This window comes from Hypanus sabinus, chromosome 9, assembly GCF_030144855.1.
Source record: "Hypanus sabinus isolate sHypSab1 chromosome 9, sHypSab1.hap1, whole genome shotgun sequence".
Classification (NCBI taxonomy): domain Eukaryota; kingdom Metazoa; phylum Chordata; class Chondrichthyes; order Myliobatiformes; family Dasyatidae; genus Hypanus; species Hypanus sabinus.
Genome location: NC_082714.1, coordinates 97,281,792 through 97,294,395, shown reverse-complemented (window position 1 = coordinate 97,294,395; position 12,604 = coordinate 97,281,792). Strand labels below are relative to the sequence as shown.

Here is a 12,604-nt window from a genome sequence, read left to right as displayed (position 1 = left end):
ACCTTTAGGGAATCCTGCTAAAGTCCCTTTGTGCCTCAGAGTTTTGATTATTTTTCTCCATTTAGAAAATAATCAAACGTTTCACTTTTCTAGCAATGTGCATGACTATACACTTCCCGATTCTCTATTCCGTCTGTCACTTCTTTGCCCATTCTCCTAATCCAAGTCCTTCTGTAGCCTCTCTACCTCTTCTCAACTACCTGCCCTTCCACCTAACTTCAGATCCTCTGCAAATTTTACAACAAAGCCATCAATTCCATCATCCAAGTTATTGATGTATAACGTAAAAAACAGTCCCAACACAGATCCCTGTGGAACACCACTAGTCACCAGCAGCCAACCTACCCCCAGGAAAGATGTAAGTAAGATTGAAAGAGTGCAGAGAAAAATTACCAGCTTGTTTCCAGGACTTGAGGACCTGAGTTATAGGGAAAGGATAAATAAATTAGGGCTTTCTTCCCTGGACTATAGCAGATGAAGGGGAGATTTGATAGATCTATACAAAATTAAGAAGAGTGTAGATAAAGTAAATGGAAGCAGGCTTTTTCCACTGAGTTTGGGTGAGTCTGGACTGTGAGTTACTAAGTCAAGGGTGAAAGGTAAAATGTTTGGGAAGACGGGGATCTGAGGATCTGTTAGCTCTGACAAGATGTTAGGTGTGTCAAGTCAGCAGCTGACTATGCAATTCAGATTTGGACTTTCGCTGAGGAGTGCGACTAAAATGAGGAGGCCTTGGCCACTCTGTACTGCCACAGACTTTGAGGCGAATTAAAAGATGCCCTTACTTTAGGAGAGCTGGTAGAGAACTTAGGCGCTGATTGATCAGTCCATCTGCCTCAATTGCTTGGCGGAGCAAAAGTGGGAGTATCAAGAGGTTGAAGAAGGCTAGCCTAAACCCAACCTCATCACATCATAGTTCCACTTCCCAACCTCGGACAATGACCATCCCATCTCCTGCACAGGATCCTGTCAAGACAGTACACCGCCAATGAGAAGTCCTGGCATCGGAGCCGAGGTTGCTACTGCTACTATGTGCCTAATGTCCAAAGCTGCAGCTGTTGGGTAACTAAGACTGGCCAGTGTTAGGAGGACTGGTGACTGTAGCAGCCATTACTCCCATCCCTACAGATTGTGGTGTAATGCTGAAGACATGTCTTGGGGAAAGAACTGACGAAGAGTGAATGCCTTTGTGGACTCTAGGTCAGCTGGTAATTTCCTGGACTTGTGGACAGTCCATCAGCTGCCAGGGAAGTGCCCAACAATTCTGGAGCCCCAGCAGCAAAGCATAAGTGAGCCAGTCGCTATGTCCCATATTAATGGAAAGGCTCCTAAACATGGAACCTAGTCTCAGGAGGACAAAGACAATTCGTAGTGCCTCGTTGCTGTTGTCTGAGGTTACAAATGAAGATTTGGACTCTGTTTTGATAAAGGATTCTAGTGAACCTCTGGGGTCTGCTGAATTGCCCCTGCTAACTAACGAGCCTCCGGAGTCACCCTCAGAGGGGTGTTCCGGGGTAGTTGCAACACCCAAGCTAGTCAAAGTATCTTCTTCCTACAAGGATTTGGAAGAGGTCTTCAGCAAGGAAAAGCCCCGACTTTTCCACCGCACTGACCCGCAAATGCAATAGACCTATTGCCTGGTACTTGTCCTCCATGGAGGTCAGTTGTATGTGTTCTGTGGCCCAGAGAGACGTACTATGGAGGAGTACATAGAAGAGCCACTTACTATGGGATTCATTCATTCCTACACTTTACCAGCTGCCAAAGGCTTCATCATACAGAAGAGGGAAAGAAGCTGAGGCCCTGCATTGAATATAGAGAGCTGAAACACATAATGGCCAAGAATTGTTACCCCCTTCTGCTGCCTTCCAGGGGACAATAGTGTTTTTGAAGCTAGACTTGTGGAGTGTGTAGAGTCAGGTTTGCATAAAGAAGAGTGAAAAATTGAAGTTTGCATTCAATGTACCAACAGGGCACTGAGTACCTGGTTAAGCCTTTTGGCCTTGCTATCGTGCCAGTAGTTTTCCAGGTCTTCATAAGCGACATACTCCAGGATGCTGTCCATAAGTATGCCTTTGTCTGCTTAGACGACATCCTAATTTTCTCCAAGTCTGTGGTGGAGCACATCGCTCACGTCAGAGATATCTTAAACAGGCTTCTAGATCATTGACTTGGTGAATATTGAAAAATCTGAATTTCATATGACCACAGTTTAATTTTTGAGTTTTATCATCTCTAATGACGTTCTCAAGGTGGACCCTATTGAAATGCAAGTAGAGATTGGCCACAGCCATCCAGTATGAAACAAATCCCAACGATTACTGGTATTTGCCGGCATTTACAAAAATTTCATAAACTTCAGCTCAGTGGTGGCTCTGCTGATGGTACTAAGATGATCCATGGGCCCTTTTGTTTGGACTACCAACGCATAGGCTGCTTTTGCAGAACTAAGGAAAAAAAAGTGATTCACAACAGCTCCCAGCTTCTTCATGGAGGTGGACGACTCAGCCATCGGAGTGGGTACAGTATTGTCTCAACAGACACCCTCGGACAATAAGCTGCAACCACATGTTTTCTCCTCCAGGCATCTATGTAAACTATGATGTTGGAAATGGAGAGCTCCTCATGGTCAAGTTGGCCTTGAAGGAATCATTGGCTTGAGGAAGCCAAGAACTTTTTTATTGTGTGGACGGGCTACAGAAACGTGGCTTGTATTCAGGAGACCAAAAGGCAGGTCAGGTGGTCTCTTCTCTTCAACCGGTTCAATCAGAATCACATTTTGATATCATCTGCATATGTCGAGAAATGAATTAAAGTAAATCTGTGTATACGCATACGTGTAATCAATCCCACTTTCCTTGTATCCAAGTTGAAACCTGTGAGTACTAGTCTTTTCGACCCACTGCCACCCCTCGATGGGGAACAGGTTTTAACCAAAAGGAAACTATTGGATTCATGAACTGTTCAGTGTTCAGCAGTTCTTCATTGACTGCGGGGGGAGTGGTTTGGACTGGAGGAACAGCGCTGGGTTCCAGAAAAGGGCATCCTGGACCTAGCTCTGATCCAAGACTACCTTCAATATCACCCCAAGCCAGATCCATCAGGAGTTGGCCATAGGGGAAGGGATCCTCTTGCACTATGCACCCAACCACTCCACCTTCTGGGGTTTAAACAATCCAATTCTTCAGTGTGCCTGGCTGACACGGCCCCTTTAAAGGTTCTGGCCTGCTCCACAAATTGGCGGCCATGTTGTGGCACCAGTATTTGGATGTTTAAAGAGCACCTGAACTCGGGTTTGCTGCTCAATTGCCAGCTCAACTTTGGTCAGTTTGCAATTGTGATTTGGATTTGTCTCGTTTGGCTTCTCATTTAGCATCTAGTCAAGAACCCCGTTTCTTGTCTCAGTGTTGAATTTGTGCCTCAATTCTAGTCTGATACTCTGGCCCTTGGGTCCTTACCATCCTCGCCCAAGTCTCATCACAAGCAAGTATAGGTAGTTAGAATCAAAAGAGACACTTGTAGAATATACGACATGCAAGAGAATAATTAAAAGGAGAGCTAAAAGAGGACATGAGGTTGCTCTGGCCGACAAGTAAAAGAGAACCCAACTGCTTCTGTGAATATGTTAAGTGGAAAAAGATAGTAAGGGACAAAATTAGTCTTGGAAATCAACATTGTCATCTATGCACAGAGCCAAGAAAGACGGGGAAGTCTTAAATTAATTTTTTGCATCTGTATTTACTTAAGCGACAGCAAAGCAAATATATAAAACTGAGGCTAAAATATTGAAGTCATGGATCATATTCAGATTATGGAAGAGAGTGTGCCGACTGTCTTGAGTATTGCTTGCAGTTGTGTTTGCTCCATTATAGGAGTCTTTGGAAAGGGTGCATAAGTTATTTACTGGGATGCTACCTGGATTAGAAGGTATGAGGTATAAAGAGAGAGAGGTTGAACAATCTAGGGTTGTTTTCTCGAGTATCAAAAGCAGAGATCTGAAAACTAAAGGAGGCAGATGTAGTGGATGATCAGAATCTTTATCCCAGGGAAGAGGATTACAATCAGTATTCAGGACATGCTTGGCGAGGGTAGTTTAAAGGACAAATATGAGCAAGTTTTGTTTACACAGAATGGCAGGTTCCTAGTGGAAGCACAATAGTGGCATTTGGGAAGCTTTTAGATAGACCTGAATATGCAGGGATTGGAGTGATATGGGTCATATACAGGCAGTAAAGATTTGGTCTAATCTGGCACAGACACCATTGGCTGAAGGCCCTGTTCCTGTGCTGTACTGTCCCAGATTAAGCCATGGCTGGGTACACACAGTAAATGGCAGGATCCTGAGGGATACTATAGAATAATATACCCTGGGTACACATATAATTCCCTTAAAATGGTGACACAGGTACACAACATTTAGTACAAGAGACTGGATGTCATATTACAACTATGCAAGACATTGGTGAGCTCAGGCTTGGAGTGTCATTCTGGTCACCTAGCTACAGGACAGATAGTGCAAAAAGGATTCACTCCCAAGGATGTTGCCAGCACTGAACTGCTTCAGTTAGGAGACATAAACTGGAACTGTCTTCCCTGGAGCATAGGAGGATAAGGGCATCCTGGATTCACTTGACTCCGTAAATTAGAGTATTGAGTACAGGAGTTGGGATATTATGTTGAAGTTGTATCAGACATTGGTGAAACCAAATTTTGGAGTATTGCATGCAGTTCTGATCATCTATGTACGGGAAAGATACAAGATGAAAGAACAGAGAAATTTTACAAGGATGTTGCCAGGAACCTGAGTTATAGGGAAAGATTGATTAAAGTTCAAAATAAATTTGATATCAATGTCACCATATACAGCCCTGAGATTCATTTTCTTGCAGGCATACTCAATAATAACCATAATAAAATCACTAAAAGACCACTGCAACTTCAGCATTCAACCAGTGGACAACAAACTGTGCAAATAGAAAAAGAAAAATAGTAATAAATGTGCAATAAGTATTGAGCACATGAGATGAAGAGTCCTTGAATGTTAGTCCATGGGTTATAGGAACATTCCAGTGATGGGGCAAGTTAAGATCGGAAAAATGTAATCAGGCTTTTTCCACTGAGGTTGGGCGAGACTAGAACTAGAGGTCATAGGTTAAGGGTGAAAGTTGAACTATTTAAGAGGAACCTGAGGGGGAACAACTTGACTCAAGGTGGTGTATATGTGATGAGCTGCTGGCAGAAGTGGTGATGCAGGTTCAATTGCACATTTAAGAGAAGCTTGAATAAGTACATGGATGTGCAGGAATGGAGGGCTGTGGTTCAGGTACGGGTCAGTGGTACCATGCAGAATTAGTTTGACATAGACTAGATGGGCTGAAGGGTCTGTTTCTGTATTGTAGTGCTCTCTGGCTCTGCTGTGTATATTTTGCATCTTCTGAAATGGTGTGGGTTTCCTCCAGATGCTCCATATTCCCTCCACGATCCAAAGACATCGGTAGATAGATTGCCCTCGTGTAGGTGGATAGATACTGAGAATGTGTTTCAATTTTGAGAATCCAGACTAGGGATTCCCACTTCAGACTGAACCAGAGGTGAAATTTCTTCTTGAGGTTATGTATCCTTTGAATTCTTTCCCAGGTGTGTGTGCACAATGAATTGCTGAGCAATTAAGTTTGTTGTTAATGCTTGAGCTCCCGAGGAATTGAGTGATGCTGGAGTGGACAGAAAAGTGAAGTTGATGTTAAAACTTGGATCAGCAACAATCTTACTGAATGGGCAGGCTTAATTTCACGTGGCCACTTCCTCTTCTAATTTGCTGTTTCTGTGTACACAGCTTCAGAGACTGAATCCCTTCAGTTCCTGTGTCGCAGGCTTTGCAACTGAATGGCTGTTGACAGCTATGTTGTCTGTGGGTCAATTAATAAGTTTGGCTCTGAGAATCTCTCCACCCTTCATCTCAGGTGCTGCACAAAATGCATTTAATCACTGATGTGCTGTGCATCTGTCCAATATTGTTGTAAAGTGGCTCTAGTCTTGCATTTTCAGTAAATCAGTTTTTTTTCTGTGCTCTAGTCATTCAGTAAGTTTCTGGATGAGTCCCTGCATCAACTCCCCTGCCTTGGAATCTTTGTACAAATACGAAGTAAGGTCAAAGCAATTGCATTCCCCCTACTTACTTTCCTGTAACCTTTTTCCACATCCATTCTATTCTCCAGATACTATCACCCATTCACAATTTGTATTGTGTGAGGGAACAGGAGCATCTAGAGAAAACAACATAGTTACAGGGAGATATCTGATTCCACATATTTACTCCACAAATATTGCCTACATTTTTGTTTTTACATTTTTATTCTGCATGTTACCTTAAAATGCAGCTGGTATCTGAGCAGAAAATTGATCCTCTTCATGTTTACTGCATAGGTATTACAGAGTTTTAAAATCATGGACTACAGTTTGCTGGTAGGAATTCATAATATGGATCTAGCCAGCCGGGAGCGGGAGACTGAGGGTCAGCAACCTAGCATAGATGGCATTGGACCATCAGATGCACGAAGACCAATGGGCCAGCGCTCCCTTTACTCAACAGCGGTGGAGGCCATCCAAGGTGAATCACGCCTTGGAGCAACCAGTGAAACTGATGAACAGTAAGTCTGGTTTGACCGTGTAACCTGTATGTATTGGCATTGGACAATATTTTGTTGGCTTCACCTCAAAAATACAGCAAGTACTCTTAAATGACAGGCTTGTGGGTTAATGTATTGGTAGCCCCGTAGTTATGGGACTGATTCAGATGGGCTGGATTATTGGGTTGTAAAACCCATCATATCAACTCAGGAATTGGATTAAATAAGGTCACTGTGACACAGTAAATTTGAAAGTAGTGAACAGTCATAATGACAGTGAAATAGATTGAAGTGAAATCCAACATGGCCATTGCTTGTCCAAAGCCAGTGTGACTTTTAACTACCCTCTGAAATGGAGGTAACTATTCTCTTAAGAGGGTAGTTTTGGATGGGAAGTAAATGCTAGTCATGTTAATGACACCCATCCCCTCTGAACAAGTAACAAGTGAGTCTATTATGGATGTGTACAGAAATCCAGGCTGGCATGCTGACTTCTGGAAAAGAAGTCCTTTTTCTTTCAGTTTGAATTCAACAACATTTAACTTCTGGGGAAGTGTTTTTTGTGTTCTGCACAATATTTGTCCATTAGCTGGTGTTAAGGTCGCAATTAAATGATCCCAGTGTAACAGTGAAAGTGCTTTACTAAGTACATTGAGGTATTGTGAAAATGTTCTGTTTCTCACTCCTAGTCTCGCTCTCATACAAGGTTTTAGTAATGCTTGAAAAGCTATGTATTTGATCCAGTGTTTTCCCTGTGTCTGGTGCCCAGGAAACAGCAAGATGTCAGGAGAGGGCTGTTTTAATAAATAAATAAATACAGTTTTATGTGCTCACTTTTAGGATGGGAGGTATTCCAGCTCGGAACTCCAAGGGGGAACGCCTCATGCTGTACATTGGCATTATAGACATTTTGCAGTCCTACAGGTAAAACACTGCTAATTCGTACCATGTTTCTGCTTACTTGAATCTGCATGCATCCTGAATTGGCTCTGCATCCATTTCAAATTCTTACCCTTGTGTTCGAATTTCCATATGACCTTGCCATACTTCTCTCTGTGGCCTCCCATGGCTCTCCAATTTTGTTGGTTGCATCATTCTAATCCTGCGTTCTGGAATTCCCTCCATAAACCTTGTTACCTTTCTCCCTTTTTAAAAAAAAAGTTTCCTCAAAACTTCCCCTTTTGCCACTGCTTCTGATTTCCTATCCAATTATTGTTTAATTCACTCAGTGGCAGATTTTGATAAGATTTTCTCTCCAGTGAATTATTTTCAGAAAAGTTCCTACTCTGCATAATATTGACCACTTCTTAGACATGTTACGTGCTTGGGTAACTTACCTTTTCTTTCTGTCGCCTAACCCTAACACCTTCACATCTTTGTATGCTCCTTCCCTGCTGCTACACCCGTCTCAGATCTCCAAACTCCATTCTTGTACATCTTTCAATTCTGGCATTTCCCTTTACAGCAGTTCCCTTTACAGACTGGGCCCTGAGCTCTGAGATTCCATCCCTTCAGCCTTCCCTACAGTTAGCTGCCTGTAACATTTGTTGCCAAGTTTAATTTGATGTTCCATGCAGTAGATAGCCTAAGTGACATGTAGAAATGCCAGTATGTGGGTGTAATTTTAATGCCTGTTTAACATTCTTTCACTTCTGTTTTAGGTTTATAAAGAGGTTGGAACATTCTTGGAAGGCCCTTGTGCACGATGGAGTAAGTAACAAGGACAGCTTGTGTCCACATAGCTTAGGGCATGGGTTCCCAACCTGGGGTGCCCGCACCCCCAGGGGTGCGAGATGGAATTTCAGGGGGTGCGACAAAGAGTGGCTTGTGTCCTTGAGTGACGAGTCACGAGTCATCACTCAGCCAGCTGCCAGTGTCTTGAGAAGTGGTAGTAACTTTTGTCCCAAGCACACTCCAGTCTCCTGCTGCCCAAGTTGAGAGAGACGTAAACTCACTGCAGTCTCCCGCTGCTCGAGTCAGCGTTGAGGATTCTCATCAGTGTTACCTGGGAGTTACACCTCAGAGTTGAGGAGTCTCATCAATGTCAGCTAGAAGGTTACATCTCAGAGTTAAAAATCATCTCTTAATGCCAAAATCAATATACATCCCAAATCAACCATCGAGTAACGATTTTGCATTAAAACTAAACCCGCAGACAGTAGGTAAATTATTCAATTATAATTTTTAAAGCTGCATTTTGATAAAAAGCAGCTGAAGTCACTCATTCGTAATTGTCTCAATGCATTGAAGAAGTTTTTGAATTTCAAAGGTTTTTTTTCTCTTAAAAGGTTTTTTTCTTGAATCGTTGATAATTTTGAATTGAGTTAGTTGTGGTATCATGGATAGCACTGAGGCCTTTGAATCATGTGATGGGAGTTCATTATCTCAGGTAATCATCAGAAATTGGGGTGTAAATTCAGTAGAGTAGCCTGAGTCATGTCGCGTCCCTGTAACATTTCCACCTGAACGACTTTTCTCGGCCATTGTAATTAAGTCGTAAATCCTTCAGTAGAAGTAATAAATCATCAAAACTAAAAAGGATATGTTAGTGGGATATAAAATATATTAAAAGAGAGAGAGCCGCTAGGAATGCGACTTACTCCATGTGCTACAAGGATGTTGAAGGACATGATGTTGGGTCATTGAAAATCAAAAGAGCTCGTTTTGATTCACAAGGAGCTCTTACAAAATTAGGTTTCGTTTCTGTTGAAAAACCACTACTTCTTGCTTCATTCCAAGTGGCATATAAAGTGGCCAAATCCAAGAAGCCCCGTACAATTGCGGAAGATCTCATCAAGCCATGTGCACTGGAAATGGCAACAATTATCCTGGGCAAAGAAACGAAAAAAATTTGAACAGGTACCCATATCAAATACTGTTATTCACAACCGAATCAGTGATTTGAGTGAAGATATTTTGGACCAGGTCATCTCAGATGTCAGTGCTAGTCCTCTTAAAATCTCTGTTCAGTTGGATGAGTCAACTGATGTCTCCAGTTGTAGTCAACTCATCACATTAGTGAGGTATGTCAATGATGGTGCTGCGAAGGAAGATTTCCTGTTTTGTAAAGATCTGAAAACAAACACAACTGCAAAGGATGTGATGCAGCTGGTGAAAGACTTCTTTGCCAAACATGATTTAGATATCAAAGTCATTGGTTCTGTGTGCACTGACTGGGCACCTGCAGTGCTTGGAAATATATCCAGCTTTTCTGCGTTAATGAAAAAGGAGATTCCAGACTTGCAAGTTACCCATTGTTTTCTTCATTGGCATGCTTTGGCATCAAAAACATTGCCTCCAAATTTTAAACTGTAAGTCCTTGATACTTGTGTGAAGATCATAACTGGATCAGAGGCGTCCTTTGAACCATCGCATCTTCAAATAATTTTGTGAGGATCTGGGAAGTGAGCATTCAGTTTTGCTTTTCCACACAGAAGTCCGTTGGTTGTCACGAGATCAAGCTTTAACCCGCTTCTTTGAACTGCAGGAAGAAATCAAAGTTTTTCTGGAGGAGCATGAACATGATCTGGTTGGGGCAATGGAATCACAGGAATTCGCCCAAATGCTGGCTTACTTAGCTGACATTTTCACTCATATGAATGACCTGAGTGTTGCTCTTCAAGGAAAAGGGATAAACATATTGAAGGCTTGAGAAAAGTTGAATGCCTTCAAAAAAAAGTTAAGTCTTTGGCATCGAAGGATGGAAAGAGGCAGTCTCTCAAATTTTCCTTCACTAGAAGAGATGGTTGATGATGCTGGATCCATAACTCCTGTTGTACATGAAGAAATTGTGGCTCATTTGGAAATGCTGTCAGAATTGTTCGATGGATATTTTGCTGCTGGAGACCTGAAGATTTCAGAAGAATGGAACATGAATCCATATTCCTACAATTTGGAGAAAATGTCAGATGATGAAGAGCTGAAAGAAGATCTTATTGATTTGTGGACAAATCAAGCTCTTGAAATGCAATTTGAAAGCAAGACTTTGGAGTTTTGGTGTGCAGCACTGGATATGTTCCCAAGACACCATGTCCTCACTCCATTTGCAACAACATACTTGTGTGAATCTGGATTCAGTTCTCTTTTGTCAATCAAGACAAAATCTAGGAATCGCCTGAATCCACAGGCAGACCTGCGGATCACAGACAGCAAGAAAGTTACATATTTTGACAAAATCATGAATGAGAATCAGGAACAAAGAAGTCTTTGAATTTTATGTTCACAGTTGGGATTGATTTTTACTGCGTACAATTTTTTCTGAATAAATTAGAATCTAATTGCTCAATTTATATTTGCATTTTATGCATTGAGTTAAAAGCTTATTTTTTTAAGTTCAATTTGTTCACCCGCGGTATTGTATTCGGTTCAATTTCTGCATTCAAAAATTAGAAATTCGACTTCATCTTCAAATGTGATATTACTTTTGTAGGGGGTGCGAACATTAATCAAACATTTCCTAGGGGTGTGGGGCATAGAAAGGGTTGGGAACCACTGGCGTGGGGTCTTCAACTGCGTCACATCTGATTATTCTGAATGTCTAAGTGTGAAGTTGAGTTCTTGTTGCTTTGTGACAACCCGTCTGTCTGTCCACTAAATTTGAACAAAGCAGCTGAATAGTTCTACATTGGTCCTCTCAATCTCCCCACTCTTTCCCAGAATCACTTGTTTCCCTCTTCAAACCCTTGAATTTGTTCTCACTGCATCTTGTCACCCTAATTTTAAAGAATCAGCATCATTCTAAAGGGAGGTTGGGGTAACTGGCTGGCAAGGCAAGTCAAAGACAACATAAAACAAAAGAGAGGTATACAATATAGGAAAATTAGTGGGAAGCTCGAGCGTTGCAAAGCTTTTAAAAACAAAAAAGGCAACTAAAAAGCAAAAAGGAGAGAAAATTTTAAATATGAAGGTGAGTGAGCCAATAACGTAAGACAATATCAGACTGTTGAAAAATGACACTGGAGAGGTAGTAATGGGGGATAAAGAAATGATGGATGAACTAATGCTTCCAAAACTCAAAATAATTGATTGCATAAGTACTCACACCCCCCACCTGAATATGACATCACTGTTGCAGCCAATTGGTTTTAGAAGTCACATGATTAAATTGAGATCTGTTTTTGGAGACCTGTGTGCAGTCAAGGTGTTTCAATTGATTGTAGTAAAAATACACCTGTATCTGGAAGGTACAATTGCTGAGTCAGTATCCTGGCAAAGACTACACCATGAAGACAAAAGAACATTTCAAGCAACTCTGTGCAAAGGCTATTAAAAAGTACAAGTCAGGAGATGGATCCAAGAAAATTTCCAAGTCACTGCATATCCCTCGGAGTACAGTTTCAAAGGTACATTTAATGTCAGGGAAATGTGTACAAGATACATCCTGAAATTCTCTTTCACAAACGTCCACGAAAACAGTGCCCCAAATAATGAATGTAGTTAAATGTTAGAATCCCAAAGTCCCTGCCCCAGCTCCTCCCCCACCCACGCAGAGGCAGCAGCAAAGCAACGACACCCCCCACCAGCAAAAAAGCATCTATACCCCCCACTGAGCACTCGAGCTTGCAGCAAAGCATCAATAAAGACACAGACTTGCAGTACCCCCAAAGACTACTCATTCACCTGGTAATTCAACATACTACAGGCTCGCCCCTTCTCTCCTGCTCCCCCACCCCATAAGTGACAAACAATCCGCTGGTTAACAGTGTTAAAAGTCTGTTACGTCGCTTCTTCTGTGCTCTGTGCCCAAAGAACTCGGGTCTCTGGGCACGCAGCTAGCTTGCTGCTTTCGATCTTCCATCTCCCACGACACACCAGTTTCCTGTAGTGGCACCGACTTTGAGACCGCCCACCTCCAGAGCCACAAATTCCTGGAACCCTGAAGGTGTGCTGGTCTTCTAGGCCATGTCCTTGGCATATGGAATAGCAGCCAGTTGTGAGACCCCGAGAACAGGTCATGGTCCCACAAAGAACCTAAGTCA

The 12,604-nt window shown here is 42.2% G+C and overlaps 1 protein-coding gene across 1 annotated transcript in view; it reads left to right on the top strand.

The window, feature by feature from the left end:
• LOC132400102 (putative PIP5K1A and PSMD4-like protein) overlaps positions 1-12,604 on the top strand; it is a 155,967-nt gene that overhangs the window by 58,448 nt on the left and 84,915 nt on the right. The window contains exons 8-10 of the mRNA XM_059981177.1: positions 6,424-6,647; positions 7,467-7,550; positions 8,288-8,336. Of these exons, the coding sequence (XP_059837160.1) occupies positions 6,424-6,647; positions 7,467-7,550; positions 8,288-8,336 (357 nt within the window). The remainder of the gene's footprint in view (positions 1-6,423; positions 6,648-7,466; positions 7,551-8,287; positions 8,337-12,604) is intronic.